This window comes from Coenobita brevimanus, chromosome 97 (assembly GCF_032717465.1).
Source record: "Coenobita brevimanus isolate Jiangsu-jjx chromosome 97, ASM3271746v2, whole genome shotgun sequence".
In the NCBI taxonomy this organism is placed as follows: Eukaryota; Metazoa; Arthropoda; class Malacostraca; order Decapoda; family Coenobitidae; genus Coenobita; species Coenobita brevimanus.
Window position 1 is genome coordinate 46,519,546 of NC_137050.1, and position 14,534 is coordinate 46,534,079.

The 14,534-nt window shown below is 37.1% G+C and overlaps 2 protein-coding genes across 2 annotated transcripts in view; both read right to left on the reverse strand.

Annotated features, from left to right (window-relative positions):
- The window catches only part of LOC145413688 (uncharacterized), a 616,371-nt gene that overhangs the window by 543,158 nt on the left and 58,679 nt on the right, over positions 1 to 14,534 (reverse strand). The gene's annotated exons all lie outside the window — the stretch shown is intronic.
- Positions 1 to 14,534, reverse strand: part of LOC145413755 (uncharacterized) — a 56,729-nt gene that overhangs the window by 24,663 nt on the left and 17,532 nt on the right. Inside the window, exons 5-7 of the mRNA XM_080283412.1 lie at positions 11,305 to 11,421; positions 8,124 to 8,246; positions 4,179 to 4,295 (exon numbers count right to left, since the gene is read on the reverse strand). Of these exons, the coding sequence (XP_080139538.1) occupies positions 4,179 to 4,295; positions 8,124 to 8,246; positions 11,305 to 11,421 (357 nt within the window). The remainder of the gene's footprint in view (positions 1 to 4,178; positions 4,296 to 8,123; positions 8,247 to 11,304; positions 11,422 to 14,534) is intronic.

The window sequence follows — 14,534 nt, forward strand, 5'->3', positions numbered from 1 at the left end:
CCTTATTGGGTGTCTGACAGCGTTCTCAACTTCTCCCTAGAACATTAAAAAATAGGGGGGTGAGATATTTGTATTCATCCCCTCATTACTTACACCAAAGATGTTGAAGGAGGTTACGTGTTCACCTGTGTTTGTGTGTTTGTTTGTTTGTCTACTCGATATCGCCAAAAGTTCTCAGAGAATTTCAATGAAACTCTGTAGAAGGCTGGGCCACCGGCCAAGAGAGTATTTATTAAATTTTGGGGCGGATCCGGATCCTGGTTCGGAGTGTCCCGCACAATATCTCCAGAAGTTCTCAGTGATTTTTTTTATATTAGTGCCACACCCACATAGGCACTGGAGGATGCACGTCTTCTTCATATGATTTACTTCCACCCCTTGCATGGAGGCTATAGTTGGTAATTTTTGGAAATGACAGTACTCTTGAATATAATGATTTTCATTCCTTTCGGTATATATGCTTCATTCTCATACTAAACAACTTTCCATTTCAACAGGCATCGAAAACTCATTGGTTTTACATGCAATGGCAATGATTATCATTAGGCGATGAGTATGGGTAATATTCTCAACCGTCATTTATCGTTAACAGTAGCCTACATGCAAGTTTTCATCTCGTCACAATATGATACTGTATGCCAAAGATATTCTGCCCTTTATAATCCCAAATCTTCTTGTGTCCACTTTTCCTCACTCGTATTTTCAGTTCTCACAACCCCATCCACGTTTATATTTTGAGATTTAAGACTGCAGTATATGAAATAATTTTATCTCGCTCCAGCATTAATACTTTGCCATGTACTCAGCCATCTATTTATCTATGGACATAATTCAGTGTCGTCCTAAAACTCTCTAAAACTTCACATACCTCCTGATTTCTTTAACTTGATGACTTCTTAAACTGGCGAAATAACTAAAGCGTTTAAGTAGTACGTATTGTCAATTTTATAAATATTTATGGAGTGAAAGTCACAAGGAACCAACACTCATTGTATTTGAACTCACCGTTGAACAGTAGTCCTCGTTTTCGTCACTGCCGTTATCACAGTCGTTGCGACCGTCACAGGTACTGGTTATGGAGATACATTTATTGTTCTCACAACGGAATTCGTAATCAGCACACTCTACCTGTAGGTGGGGAAATCAAAGGTTTGGTCACAATTTTAATATGGAAGACGGCCTATTGTGTAATGAGAAAGTAAACAAAATAATGGAAGGGATTTAAATCATGTCAAGACAGCAAGACATGGAAAGGGCATAGCGTATTTAGAGGAAAGTGCAGGAGTTAGAGCATAGTCCTCTGGCATCCGTGTGTTTCCCGACTCTGTGGTAAGAAACTAAATCACTATAAAATATTTGTCTTTACTGGTAGTAGATAATATTTATGCACATCTATATCCTAACATCTCGTTAGAACAAAAACAAGCTCTAACACAGTCATTTTACTGACAGTCGCACACACGGGTTGACCTTTGCAAGTAACCTTCATCTCTGACTGGGTGCCTGTGTTTCTGCAATTTGTACGAGTCACCAGGAGGAAAGAACACTGGCACGTTCGAAGCTGAGCTGTACTTCTCTGACGCATACATTGCCAAATAATAAAAGACAGTTTAGACGCCACTGTGACATCTGTGGTACTGTGTTATGTTGGTCATATAATCCTGCATTGTTCACTATTCAATCGTAAACACGCTTCACTTTAAATTACTGAGGCACATCAAATGTCCCATCACCCTTTCAACAATCTTGGGTGATAAGGATAATGTTATGACTGATAAGCTGATGATTTTCATGGAGACCGGATTGATCAGAATAGCATGACTTTTGTACTGTGCTGATATATCTGAAATAGTTCCTGCTTCAGACAGTTCTGTTTCTTGCATTAATGTCCCCTTTCATGTACCATTTGCTTGCCTGACAGTCATAAATTGATGGATGCAAGTGTGCAGTGCAGAAAATGATTGGGCATCTGCAGTCAATGGTCTTGTGTTCAGTGAGTTATTTCATTTTTTTTGTACTTATGTTAGTTTTTCATCTGTTTGCTTAACGTTGACTTATATGGAATAGTTCCTTTCTTGTCTGGTTCCCTTTCATATTCTGATGTCCCCTATATCCATATGCCTCGCCTGACAGTCAGCAGGTGATGAATGCAGGTGTGTAATGAAGAGGGGCATTATAAATTTGCAGTCAGTGGTGTTCTGTTGGACGAGGTATTTTATCCATTGAAGTAAATATTTTGTTAATATTTACTTAGGTTTAGCTATTTCTCTCTTTATGTCTTACTGTAGGACAGCTTTTTTAGTTTCTGTTGATGTTAGGGTGCATAGGTTCATTTTTCGTCTTCGAACACATGTTTCTGTCTGTTTCTTTTTTTTTTTTTTTTCAACTCGTGTTGATATATAAAAATATTTATATATGCAGAATATTTCTGATTATAATTCAGAGTAAAAATCTTGAATATATTATAACAAATAAAAGAATATAAAACATATAAAATATATAAAAAATAATGCAAAAAGTAGTTTATCGCCATGGCCTTCGACCTTTGCTCAATTGTCAAAAAAATCACAGTTGCTTATAGTATTATGGAAATATGTTGGGAAAGATAGATACAAAGAGTGATACCACATCGACACCTGTAGTGCATTTACAGAGATCGCAGTTTAAAATGAATCAACCATCCTTCACAGAACGTGATAAAACTTCCTTAAATGTATCTCTTAGTCATCATTTTAGAATACTCAGTCCCAGTATATACTTGTTCGAAAACTATTTCAATATATTCATTAAAAAAAAATGGAAAATGGAAAAATAAAATTATAATTAATAAAACGCCAGATTTATCGTAAAAGATCTGCAGTATCATTTTATAAATTACTTTTAGTTCGAGGTTTCTTGCCTTAAACATTCATTTTCCCTACATTTCTCTTTATGCAATACATTTTACTATGAACAGGAATTTACCATACAATTTTAGAATTTTAGATCACCCATAATATCATTCATTTTAAAATAAATAAATAAATCCTAAACTCGCAGGCTGTATCCAGTCTCGTTGTCCTCTTCTGGTTGTAGTTGCGTTTCCTACGAACACTCCCTTACCTGATTTTGTATCTCTTGTTGCTGTGGCTCAGGATCATGTGGACGTGAATCAGTTATACCGAAAACTAAATCTGCACTTCTTCTGCAGCTTACATTTCTACGTTTTTACAATGGGAAGGAAAACAAAGGGCGCTTTTTTAAGAAGGCAGCAAAGCCGCTAGGCAATATCATTTGCAGCACGTGACATTGCTCGTCAGTTAAAATCATTAGCGAATTACATGACATGTGTAACCACAGATATTTCTTCACCTATTTATTATATTTCTTTACGAAGACAGAATATGATGGGGTCAACGACGGTGAACCTCTATGTTTTATTCTACTTGAGACGAGCCAGATACACATTCCAATGGCAGAACCCAGCTCATCAATCTGCTTCATTAGATTGCATTGAATGTCAACGATAGCTAACTTCGTTATTCTTATGTAAGAGACAAAACATCATTCCTCCCATGTTCTTCATTATAACAGTATTTCGTATCAAAGACTAGTTCGCATTGCAGTGTCAAACAACAGCCAATGAAAAGCATCATCTGTAAATGAAATTGTTATGATGTATCAAAAACGTAAATAACACTGACAACCATCAGTTAACCTCTCTAATATCTGACGGTGTCCAATTTCACGAGCCACAGCACACTGTGTTCCATCAAGGGATTACTTTAATGAAATTGTTATGACTCAGAAAAAATAATTCAAGACTTTACAGTCTGAAAGACAAAGTTAATGTATTCGTAACACACTAACTATTCTCAGGAAATAAATAAACTTTAGGACTATCATTTGATATTTCAACAGAAACTTTTCTTAAACGATCATTTCGGACATATTGCCAAATATATTTGTAGATGACAATGGCCTTATTTGACCAAACACATTTTCCACTGGCCGTCCTCCGAGACGTTGACTAAAGCCACCTGCTGAAGACATAGTACCACAGGCTAATCTATGCGAGATAAGAAGTACTATCGATTGCTATCAGTGAGAAATCCATTTTTGGTAACAGAATAGGTAGCACAGTAGGTATACTGCTACAAGCAAGTTGCCATAACCCCCAGTCTTGTCATGATACTCACCGGAGGACAGCCAATTTCATCGCTATTGTCACCACAGTCGTTGTCACCGTCACACTTGTAGGACCCTCTGATGCATCGGTTGTTGTCACACTTGAACTGGTCTTCGGCACACTCTCTCTGCAGGTGGTAACATCTAGGTACACTTCATCCTCCTTTTTTTTAAGCAGATTATTTATTTGCTATCTTGTAGTGGCTTCACATTTCATATCCCATCTCCACAACTTTTTTCATCTTCTAACAGTCATGGTTTCTCTCTCTCTCTCTCTCTCTCTCTCTCTCTCTCTTAGACTATTAAGATTTCCTACAGGAGACAGTTTTGTTCTCTCTTGTTTCATCTTGGCCTTATTGTTTGTGTACTAATTATTTTCCCCAACTCATCTTATGTACGGCCATTGCGCTCGCCGAAAACTTTCATTTCTTGGCCGAATGATCTAAAGATCTGAATGCTGTTCAGTACCTGGTCCTGACAACTGGCAACACTCTTCACCGAACTGAGATTGAGGTTTTATTAAATTTATTTGGCACAATTATAGCTATGTATTTTCTCGCAAATATCGCTTTTTGAATTTAATGTGTAATTCCAGTGTCACACAAGTAATTATTACCATGTAAAGTATGTTGAGACAACATCATGCTGTCCTGCAGGTACTGAGGTAAATAATTACATTCTCTAAATGCTCAGGTATTTAAGATATGATTCCATAATACATTACAGAGACACAGATGTCTGCTATTATACGAGTATTACTTGTCCTAAAGAATGATGAATGAAAACAAGAAAATTTTATCAAGTTAGATTAATTCAGCTTAAGTACTTTAAAAAATGCTCATGGGTGCAGGTATTTTAATGATCTATAACATGGCATGGCGATGTTTGGATGATATAACTATAACAATCTAAACGTTAGTTGAAAATCGTTCCTGCTGAAACTAGAGATTCGTTTCATTGCTAAATATCATTTATTTTATGTTTTCTATAATTTGTCACTTATCGCCTGCTTTTTGCAAGGATAGGTGATATAGTATTTGTCGATGTGTGTGTGTGTGTGTGTGTGTGTGTGTGTGTGTGTGTGTGTGTGTGTGTGTGTGTGTGTGTGTGTCCTTCCATATGTTTTACCTGAGAAAATGAAACTTTGCAAAAGGAAAGATCTCTGCCTCAGTTATGATTTAGGCAAGATGGGACCAGTGAAGATCTGAAAATACAACCAGAACAGGTTGCAGGGAAGGTAATTATGGGTCACTGAAGTATGTGGTGTTAGTGAGTGAACAGTGAATGTGGGGGTGGGAGGGCGGATCACATACTGTAGGTGAGAGGGATTTACATGTCATATCGATATTTTACACAAAGGTACACTTCCATCGATTCAGATTATTCTTCGACAGAAACAGAGTATTCCTGCTGCACGATATGTAACTCATATCAGATGAAGTGTCTGAAATTAGCATTATAACGGAACTACTGCTCAACCGAAACAAAAATAATGCGGGAATAGCTAATTGCCTTTCAGTCACAAGATGGTTCCAAACTCTACCATCTTTCTTTCCATACCGTTATTAACGACACAGTGACCATTTCTCATCAAGAGGTCGAGAAAATTATTTCCGCATATTTTCACGTGTAGGGATTTCCGAGAATTTTTCGCCGTCGCGTGGCTTGTGATAGCCAACGTTCTTGTTTTGTATTTTTCTGACACTCTTTGGACTTAGACCGACCTGATGCAGACAAGAATTGATTCAATACGTATTACATTTCTTGTGAAAGTAATGGGCAACCACAAAGAGAGATACACATAAATTGCTTCATATTATTTAGACGTGCTTGTCCAAAAAAATTTGTGGGTCCATCATAAAATGCTTGCAAATGCTATTATATTTATTTCCTTACTGTTACTCATCCTACAGTCACAAATTCTCACCAAAAAGTCGAAAAAATGATTTTCGCATGGAATTATCGCGATTCGCAATTTCCGTCAGTTTTGCACCGTAGCGTTGAATGTGATCACCAAAATGTTTGTTTTGTATTTTTCTGACACTTCGTGGAAAAACCTCGACCTAATGCAAAATGAATTAGGTCGATATCAGTTACCGTTCTCGTGAAAGAAACCAACACAAACTCATTTTGACAATTTTGTGTATCGCGATTTCCAACAATTTTGAGCCGTCGCGTCACGGCCGACCGCCATTTTTTCCCTGACACTCCCTGGACTTACCCCGACCTAATGCAAAATGAAATATGTCGACATGTATTACCGTTCTCGAGGGAAAAAAAAAAATTGAACAAATGCACAGACATACCCAGATAGTGATTTAATTAGAGAGAGAGAGAGAGAGAGAGAGAGAGAGAGAGAGAGAGAGGTATCGGCGTTCACTCCTGAAAGTGCGAAATGTTTTTAACAAAAAAAAAAAAAAAAGGTAATATTATCAATATAGCTTAATGATGAAGTGTTCAGACCCACTTCCTAATTGTTAAGTTTGAGTTGTTCTGAAGAGCCGTTTACGTAACATTTATTACTTCTCCATTAGTTTTCGAGCTATATGTAAAGGTCCACTGTTGGTTGGTGTGCGCATCTTAGTTGTACCTTTTATAATTTTAAAAACTACGTTGTTTTCGTTCTCTGTTTTGAGGTATTTGTCATTTCAGTAATGTGGTGTCAGAGCTTCAGGGAGGCCTAAGAAATAACACCTGTTCCATTTCCATAGACTTTCCAACGCTATGCATAAGTCTGCTGTGCCTTGAAAACTTTAGAGACAACTCGGATTTAGATATCAGTTTGCAAAATGGGGCCTTTTTTGAGCAACACCATCCGAATTTGACAAAAACAATAACCACTCCCATTATTTTTTTTTTTTTTTTTCCATAATCGTACCAGTGGTAAGAGTACGCCCTCTGTTGCTTCAACAGTTTACAGGACAACCCAATACTCAGTTTCGACACTACCACCTTATTGGGTGTCTGACAGCGTTCTCACCTTCTCCCTAGAACATTAAAAAATGGGGGGGTGAGATATTTGTATTCATCCCCTCATTACTTACACCAAAGATGTTGAAGGAGGTTACGTGTTCACCTGTGTTTGTGTGTTTGTTTGTTTGTCTACTCGATATCGCCAAAAGTTCTCAGAGAATTTCAATGAAACTCTGTAGAAGGCTGGGCCACCGGCCAAGAGAGTATTTATTAAATTTTGGGGCGGATCCGGATCCTGGTTCGGAGTGTCCCGCACAATATCTCCAGAAGTTCTCAGTGATTTTTTTTATATTAGTGCCACACCCACATAGGCACTGGAGGATGCACGTCTTCTTCATATGATTTACTTCCACCCCTTGCATGGAGGCTATAGTTGGTAATTTTTGGAAATGACAGTACTCTTGAATATAATGATTTTCATTCCTTTCGGTATATATGCTTCATTCTCATACTAAACAACTTTCCATTTCAACAGGCATCGAAAACTCATTGGTTTTACATGCAATGGCAATGATTATCATTAGGCGATAAGTATGGGTAATATTCTCAACCGTCATTTATCGTTAACAGTAGCCTACATGCAAGTTTTCATCTCGTAACAATATGATACTGTATGCCAAAGATATTCTGCCCTTTATAATCCCAAATCTTCTTGTGTCCACTTTTCCTCACTCGTATTTTCAGTTCTCACAACCCCATCCACGTTTATATTTTGAGATTTAAGACTGCAGTATATGAAATAATTTTATCTCGCTCCAGCATTAATACTTTGCCATGTACTCAGCCATCTATTTATCTATGGACATAATTCAGTGTCGTCCTAAAACTCTCTAAAACTTCACATACCTCCTGATTTCTTTAACTTGATGACTTCTTAAACTGGCGAAATAACTAAAGCGTTTAAGTAGTACGTATTGTCAATTTTATAAATATTTATGGAGTGAAAGTCACAAGGAACCAACACTCATTGTATTTGAACTCACCGTTGAACAGTAGTCCTCGTTTTCGTCACTGCCGTTATCACAGTCGTTGCGACCGTCACATGTACTGGTTATGGAGATACATTTATTGTTCTCACAACGGAATTCGTAATCAGCACACTCTACCTGTAGGTGAGGAAATCAAAGGTTTGGTCACAATTTTAATATGGAAGACGGCCTATTGTGTAATGAGAAAGTAAACAAAATAATGGAAGGGATTTAAATCATGTCAAGACAGCAAGACATGGAAAGGGCATAGCGTATTTAGAGGAAAGTGCAGGAGTTAGAGCATAGTCCTCTGGCATCCGTGTGTTTCCCGACTCTGTGGTAAGAAACTAAATCACTATAAAATATTTGTCTTTACTGGTAGTAGATAATATTTATGCACATCCATATGCTAATATCTCCTTAGAACAAAAACAAGCTCTAACACAGAGTCATTTTACTGACAGTCGCACACACGGGTTGACCTTTGCAAGTAACCTTCATCTCTGACTGGGTGCCTGTGTTTCTGCAATTTGTACGAGTCACCAGGAGGAAAGAACACTGGCACGTTCGAAGCTGAGCTGTACTTCTCTGACGCATACATTGCCAAATAATAAAAGACAGTTTAGACGCCACTGTGACATCTGTGGTACTGTGTTATGTTGGTCATATAATCCTGCATTGTTCGCTATTCAATCGTAAACACGCTTCACTTTAAATTACTGAGGCACATCAAATGTCCCATCACCCTTTCAACAATCTTGGGTGATAAGGATAATGTTATGACTGATAAGCTGATGATTTTCATGGAGACCGGATTGATCAGAATAGCATGACTTTTGTACTGTGCTGATATATCTGAAATAGTTCCTCCTTCAGACAGTTCTGTTTCTTGCATTAATGTCCCCTTTGATGTACCATTTGCTTGCCTGACAGTCATAAATTGATGGATGCAAGTGTGCAGTGCAGAAAATGATTGGGCATCTGCAGTCAATGGTCTTGTGTTCAGTGAGTTATTTCATTTTTTTCTACAAATGTTAGTTTTTCATCTGTTTGCTTAACGTTGACTTATATGGAATAATTCCTTTCTTGTCTGGTTCCCTTTCATATTCTGATGTCCCCTATATCCATATGCCTCGCCTGACAGTCAGCAGGTGATGAATGCAGGTGTGTAATGAAGAGGGGCATTATACATTTGCAGTCAGTGGTGTTCTGTTGGACGAGGTATTTTATCCATTGAAGTAAATATTTTGTTAATATTTGCTTAGGTTTAGCTATTTCTCTCTTTATGTCTTACTGTAGGACAGCTTTTTTAGTGTCTGTTGATGTTAGGGTCTTAACATAGGTTCATTTTGCGTCTTCGAACACATGTTTCTGTCTGTTTCTTTTTTTATTTTGTTTTTTCAACTCGTGTTGATATATAAAAATATTTATATATGCAGAATATTTCTGATTATAATTCAGAGTAAAAATCTTGAATATATTATAACAAATAAAAGAATATAAAACATATAAAATATATAAAAAATGATGCAAAAAGTAGTTTATCGCCATGGCCTTCGACCTTTGCTCAATTGTCAAAAAAATCACAGTTGCTTATAGTATTATGGAAATATGTTGGGAAAGATAGATACAAAGAGTGATACCACATCGACACCTGTAGTGCATTTACAGAGATCGCAGTTGAAAATGAATCAACCATCCTTCACAGAACGTGATAAAACTTCCTTAAATGTATCTCTTAGTCATCATTTTAGAATACTCAGTCCCAGTATATACTTGTTCGAAAACTATTTCAATATATTTATAAAAAAAAATTGGAAAATGGAAAAATAAAATTATAATTAATAAAACGCCAGATTTATCGTAAAAGATCTGCAGTATCATTTTATAAATTTCTTTTAGTTCAAGGTTTCTTGCCTTAAACATTCATTTTCCCTACATTTCTCTTTATGCAATACATTTTACTATGAACAGGAATTTACCATACAATTTTAGAATTTTAGATCACCCATAATGTCATTCATTTTAAAATAAATAAATAAATCCTAAACTCGCAGGCTGTATCCAGTCTCGTTGTCCTCTTCTGGTTCTAGTTGCGTTTCCTACGAACACTCCCTTACCTGATTTTGTATCTCTTGTTGCTGTGGCTCAGGATCATGTGGACGTGAATCAGTTAGACCGAAGACTAAATCTGCACTTCTTCTGCAGCTTACATTTCTACGTTTTTACAATTGGAAGGAAAACAAAGGGCGCTTTTTTAAGAAGGCAGCAAAGCCGCTAGGCAATATCATTTGCAGCACGTGACATTGCTCGTCAGTTAAAATCATTAGCGAATTACATTACATGTGTAACCACAGATATTTCTTCACCTATTTATTATATTTCTTTACGAAGACAGAATATGATGGGGTCAACGACGGTGAACCTCTATGTTTTATTCTACTTGAGACGAGCAAGATACACATTCCAATGGCAGAACCCAGCTCATCAATCTGCTTCATTAGATTGCATTGAATGTCAACGATAGCTAACTTCGTTATTCTTATGTAAGAGACAAAACATCATTCCTCCCATGTTCTTCATTATAACAGTATTTCGTATCAAAGACTAGTTCGCATTGCAGTTTCACACAACAGCCAATGAAAAGAATCATCTGTAAATGAAATTGTTATGATGTATCAAAAACGCAAATAACACTGACAACCATCAGTTAACCTCTCTAATATCTGACGGTGTCCAATTTCACGAGCCACAGCACACTGTGTTCCATCAAGGGATTACTTTAATGAAATTGTTATGACTCAGAAAAAATAATTCAAGACTTTACAATCTGAAAGGCAAAGTTAATGTATTCATAACACACTAACTATTCTCAGGAAATAAATAAACTTTAGGACTATCATTTGATATTTCAACAGAAACTTTTCTTAAACGATCATTTCGGACATACTGCCAAATATATTTGTAGATGACAATGGCCTTATTTGACCAAACACATTTTCCACTGGCCTTCCTCCGAGACGTTGACTAAAGCCACCTGCTGAAGACATAGTACCACAGGCTAATCTGTGCGAGATAAGAAGTACTATCGATTGCTATCAGTGAGAAATCCATTTTTGGTAACAGAATAGGTAGCACAGTAGGTATACTGCTACAAGCAAGTTGCCATAACCCCCAGTATTGTCATGATACTCACCGGAGGACAGCCGATTTCATCGCTATTGTCACCACAGTCGTTGTCACCGTCACACTTGTAGGACCCTCTGATGCATCGGTTGTTGTCACACTTGAACTGGTCTTCGGCACACTCTCTCTGCAGGTGGTAACATCTAGGTACACTTCATCCTCCTTTTTTTTAAGCAGATTATTTATTTGCTATCTTGTAGTGGCTTCACATTTCATATCCCATCTCCACAACTTTTTTCATCTTCTAACAGTCATGGTTTGTCTCTCTCTCTCTCTCTCTCTCTCTCTCTCTCTCTCTCTTAGACTATTAAGATTTCCTACAGGAGACAGTTTTGTTCTCTCTTGTTTCATCTTGGCCTTATTGTTTGTGTACTAATTATTTTCCCCAACTCATCCTATGTACGGCCATTGCGCTCGCCGAAAACTTTCATTTCTTGGCCGAATGATCTAAAGATCTGAATGCTGTTCAGTACCTGGTCCTGACAACTGGCAACACTCTTCACCGAACTGAGATTAAGGTTTTATTAAATTTATTTGGCACGATTATAGCCATGTATTTTCTGGCAAATATCGCTTTTTGAATTTAATATGTAATTCCAGTGTCACACAAGTAATTATTACCATGCATGTTGAGACAACATCATGCTGTCCTGCAGGTACTGAGGTAAATAATTACATTCTCTAAATGTTCAGGTATTTAAGATATGATTCCATAATACATTACAGAGACACAGATGTCTGCTATTATACGAGTATTACTTGTCCTAAAGAATGATGAATGAAAACAAGAAAATTTTATCGTTAGATTAATTCAGCTTAAGTATTTAAAAAATTCTCATGGGTGCAGATATTTTAATGATCTGTAATATGGCATGGCGATGTTTGGATGATATAACTATAACAATCTAAACGTTAGTTGAAAATCGTTCCTGCTGAAACTAGAGATTCGTTTGATTGCTAAATATCATTTATTTTATGTTTTCTATAATTTGTCACTTATCGCCTGCTTTTTGCAAGGATAGGTGATATAGTATTTGTCGATGTGTGTGTGTGTGTGTGTGTGTGTGTGTGTGTGTGTGTGTGTGTGTGTGTGTGTGTGTGTGTGTGTGTGTGTGTGTGTGTGTGTGTGTGTGTGTGTGTGTGTCCTTCCATATGTTTTACCTGAGAAAATGAAACTTTGCAAAAGGAAAGATCTCTGTCTCAGTTATGATTTAGGCAAGATGGGACCAGTGAAGATCTGAAAATACAACCAGAACAGGTTGCAGGGAAGGTAATTATGGGTCACTTAAGTATGTGGTGTTAGTGATTGAACAGTGAATGTGGGGTGGGAGGGCGGATCACATACTGTAGGTGAGAGGGATTTACATGTCATATCGATATTTTACACAAAGGTACACTTCCATTGATTCAGATTATTCTTCGACAGAAACAGAGTATTCCTGCTGCACGATATGTAACTCATATCAGATGAAGTGTCTGAAATTAGCATTATAACGGAACTACTGCTCAACCGAAACAAAAAGAATGCGGGAATAGCTAATTGCCTTTCAGTCACAAAATGGTTCCAAACTCTTCCATCTTTCTTTCCATACCGTTATTAACGACACAGTGACCATTTCTCATCAAGAGGTCGAGAAAATTATTTCCGCATATTTTCACGTGTAGGGATTTCCGAGAATTTTCCGCCGTCGCGTGGCTTGTGATAGCCAACGTTCTTGTTTTGTATTTTTCTGACACTCTTTGGACTTAGACCGACCTGATGCAGACAAGAATTGATTCAATACGTATTACATTTCTTGTGAAAGTAATGGGCAACCACAAAGAGAGATACACATAAATTGCTTCATATTATTTAGACGTGCTTGTCAAAAAAAATTTGTGGGTCCATCATAAAATGTTTGCAAATGCTATTATATTTATTTCCTTACTGTTACTCATCCTACAGTCACAAATTCTCACCAAAAAGTCGAAAAAATGATTTTCGCATGGAATTATCGCGATTCGCAATTTCCGTCAGTTTTGCACCGTAGCGTTGAATGTGATCACCAAAATGTTTGTTTTGTATTTTTCTGACACTTCGTGGAAAAACCTCGACCTAATGCAAAATGAATTAGGTCGATATCAGTTACCGTTCTCGTGAAAGAAACGAACACAAACTCATTTTGACAATTTTGCATATCGCGATTTCCAACAATTTTGAGCCGTCGCGTCACGGCCGACCGCCATTTTTTCCCTGACACTCCCTGGACTTACCAAGACCTAATGCAAAATGAAATATGTCGACATGTATTACCGTTCTCGAGGGAAAAAAAAAAATTGAACAAATGCACAGACATACCCAGATAGTGATTTAATTAGAGAGAGAGAGAGAGAGAGAGAGAGAGAGAGAGAGGTATCGGCGTTCACTCCTGAAAGTGCGAAATGTTTTTAACAAAAAAAAAAAAAAAAGGTAATATTATCAATTTAGCTTAATGATGAAGTGTTCAGACCCACTTCCTAATTGTTAAGTTTGAGTTGTTCTGAAGAGCCGTTTACGTAACATTTATTACTTCTCCATTAGTTTTCCAGCTATGTGTAAAGGTCCACTGTTGGCTGGTGTGCGCATCTTAGTTGTACCTTTTATAATTTTAAAAACTACGTTGTTTTCGTTCTCTGTTTTGAAGTATTTGTCATTTCAGTAATATGGTGTCAAAGCTTCAGGGAGGCCTAAGAAATAACAACTGTTCCATTTCCATAACCTTTCCGACGCTATGCATAAGTTTGCTGTGCCTTGAAAACTTTAGAGACAACTCAGATTTGGATATCAGTTTGCATTTTGGGGATTTTTTTGAGCAACACCATCCGAATTTGACCAAAATCAATAACCACTCCCATTATTTTATTTCTTTTTTCCCATAATCGTTCCAGTTGTATAAGTAGACGTTCTGTTGCTTCAGCAGTTTACAAGACAACCCATACTCCTTTTGGATACTACCGCCATACAACGTGTCTGACAGCGTTCTCGCCTTCTCCCTAGAACATAAAAATTGAGGGGATATTCGTTTTGTTCCCTTGTTTACTTACACCAAAGATGTTGAAGGAGGTTATGTATTCACCTGTGTTTGTGTGTTTGTTTGTTTGTCTACTCGGTATCGCCAAAAGTTCCAAGAATTTCAATGAAATTCTGTAGAAGGTTGGGCCATGGGCCAAGAGAGTATTTATTAAATTTTGGGGCGGATCCTATTCCTGATCCAGAGTATT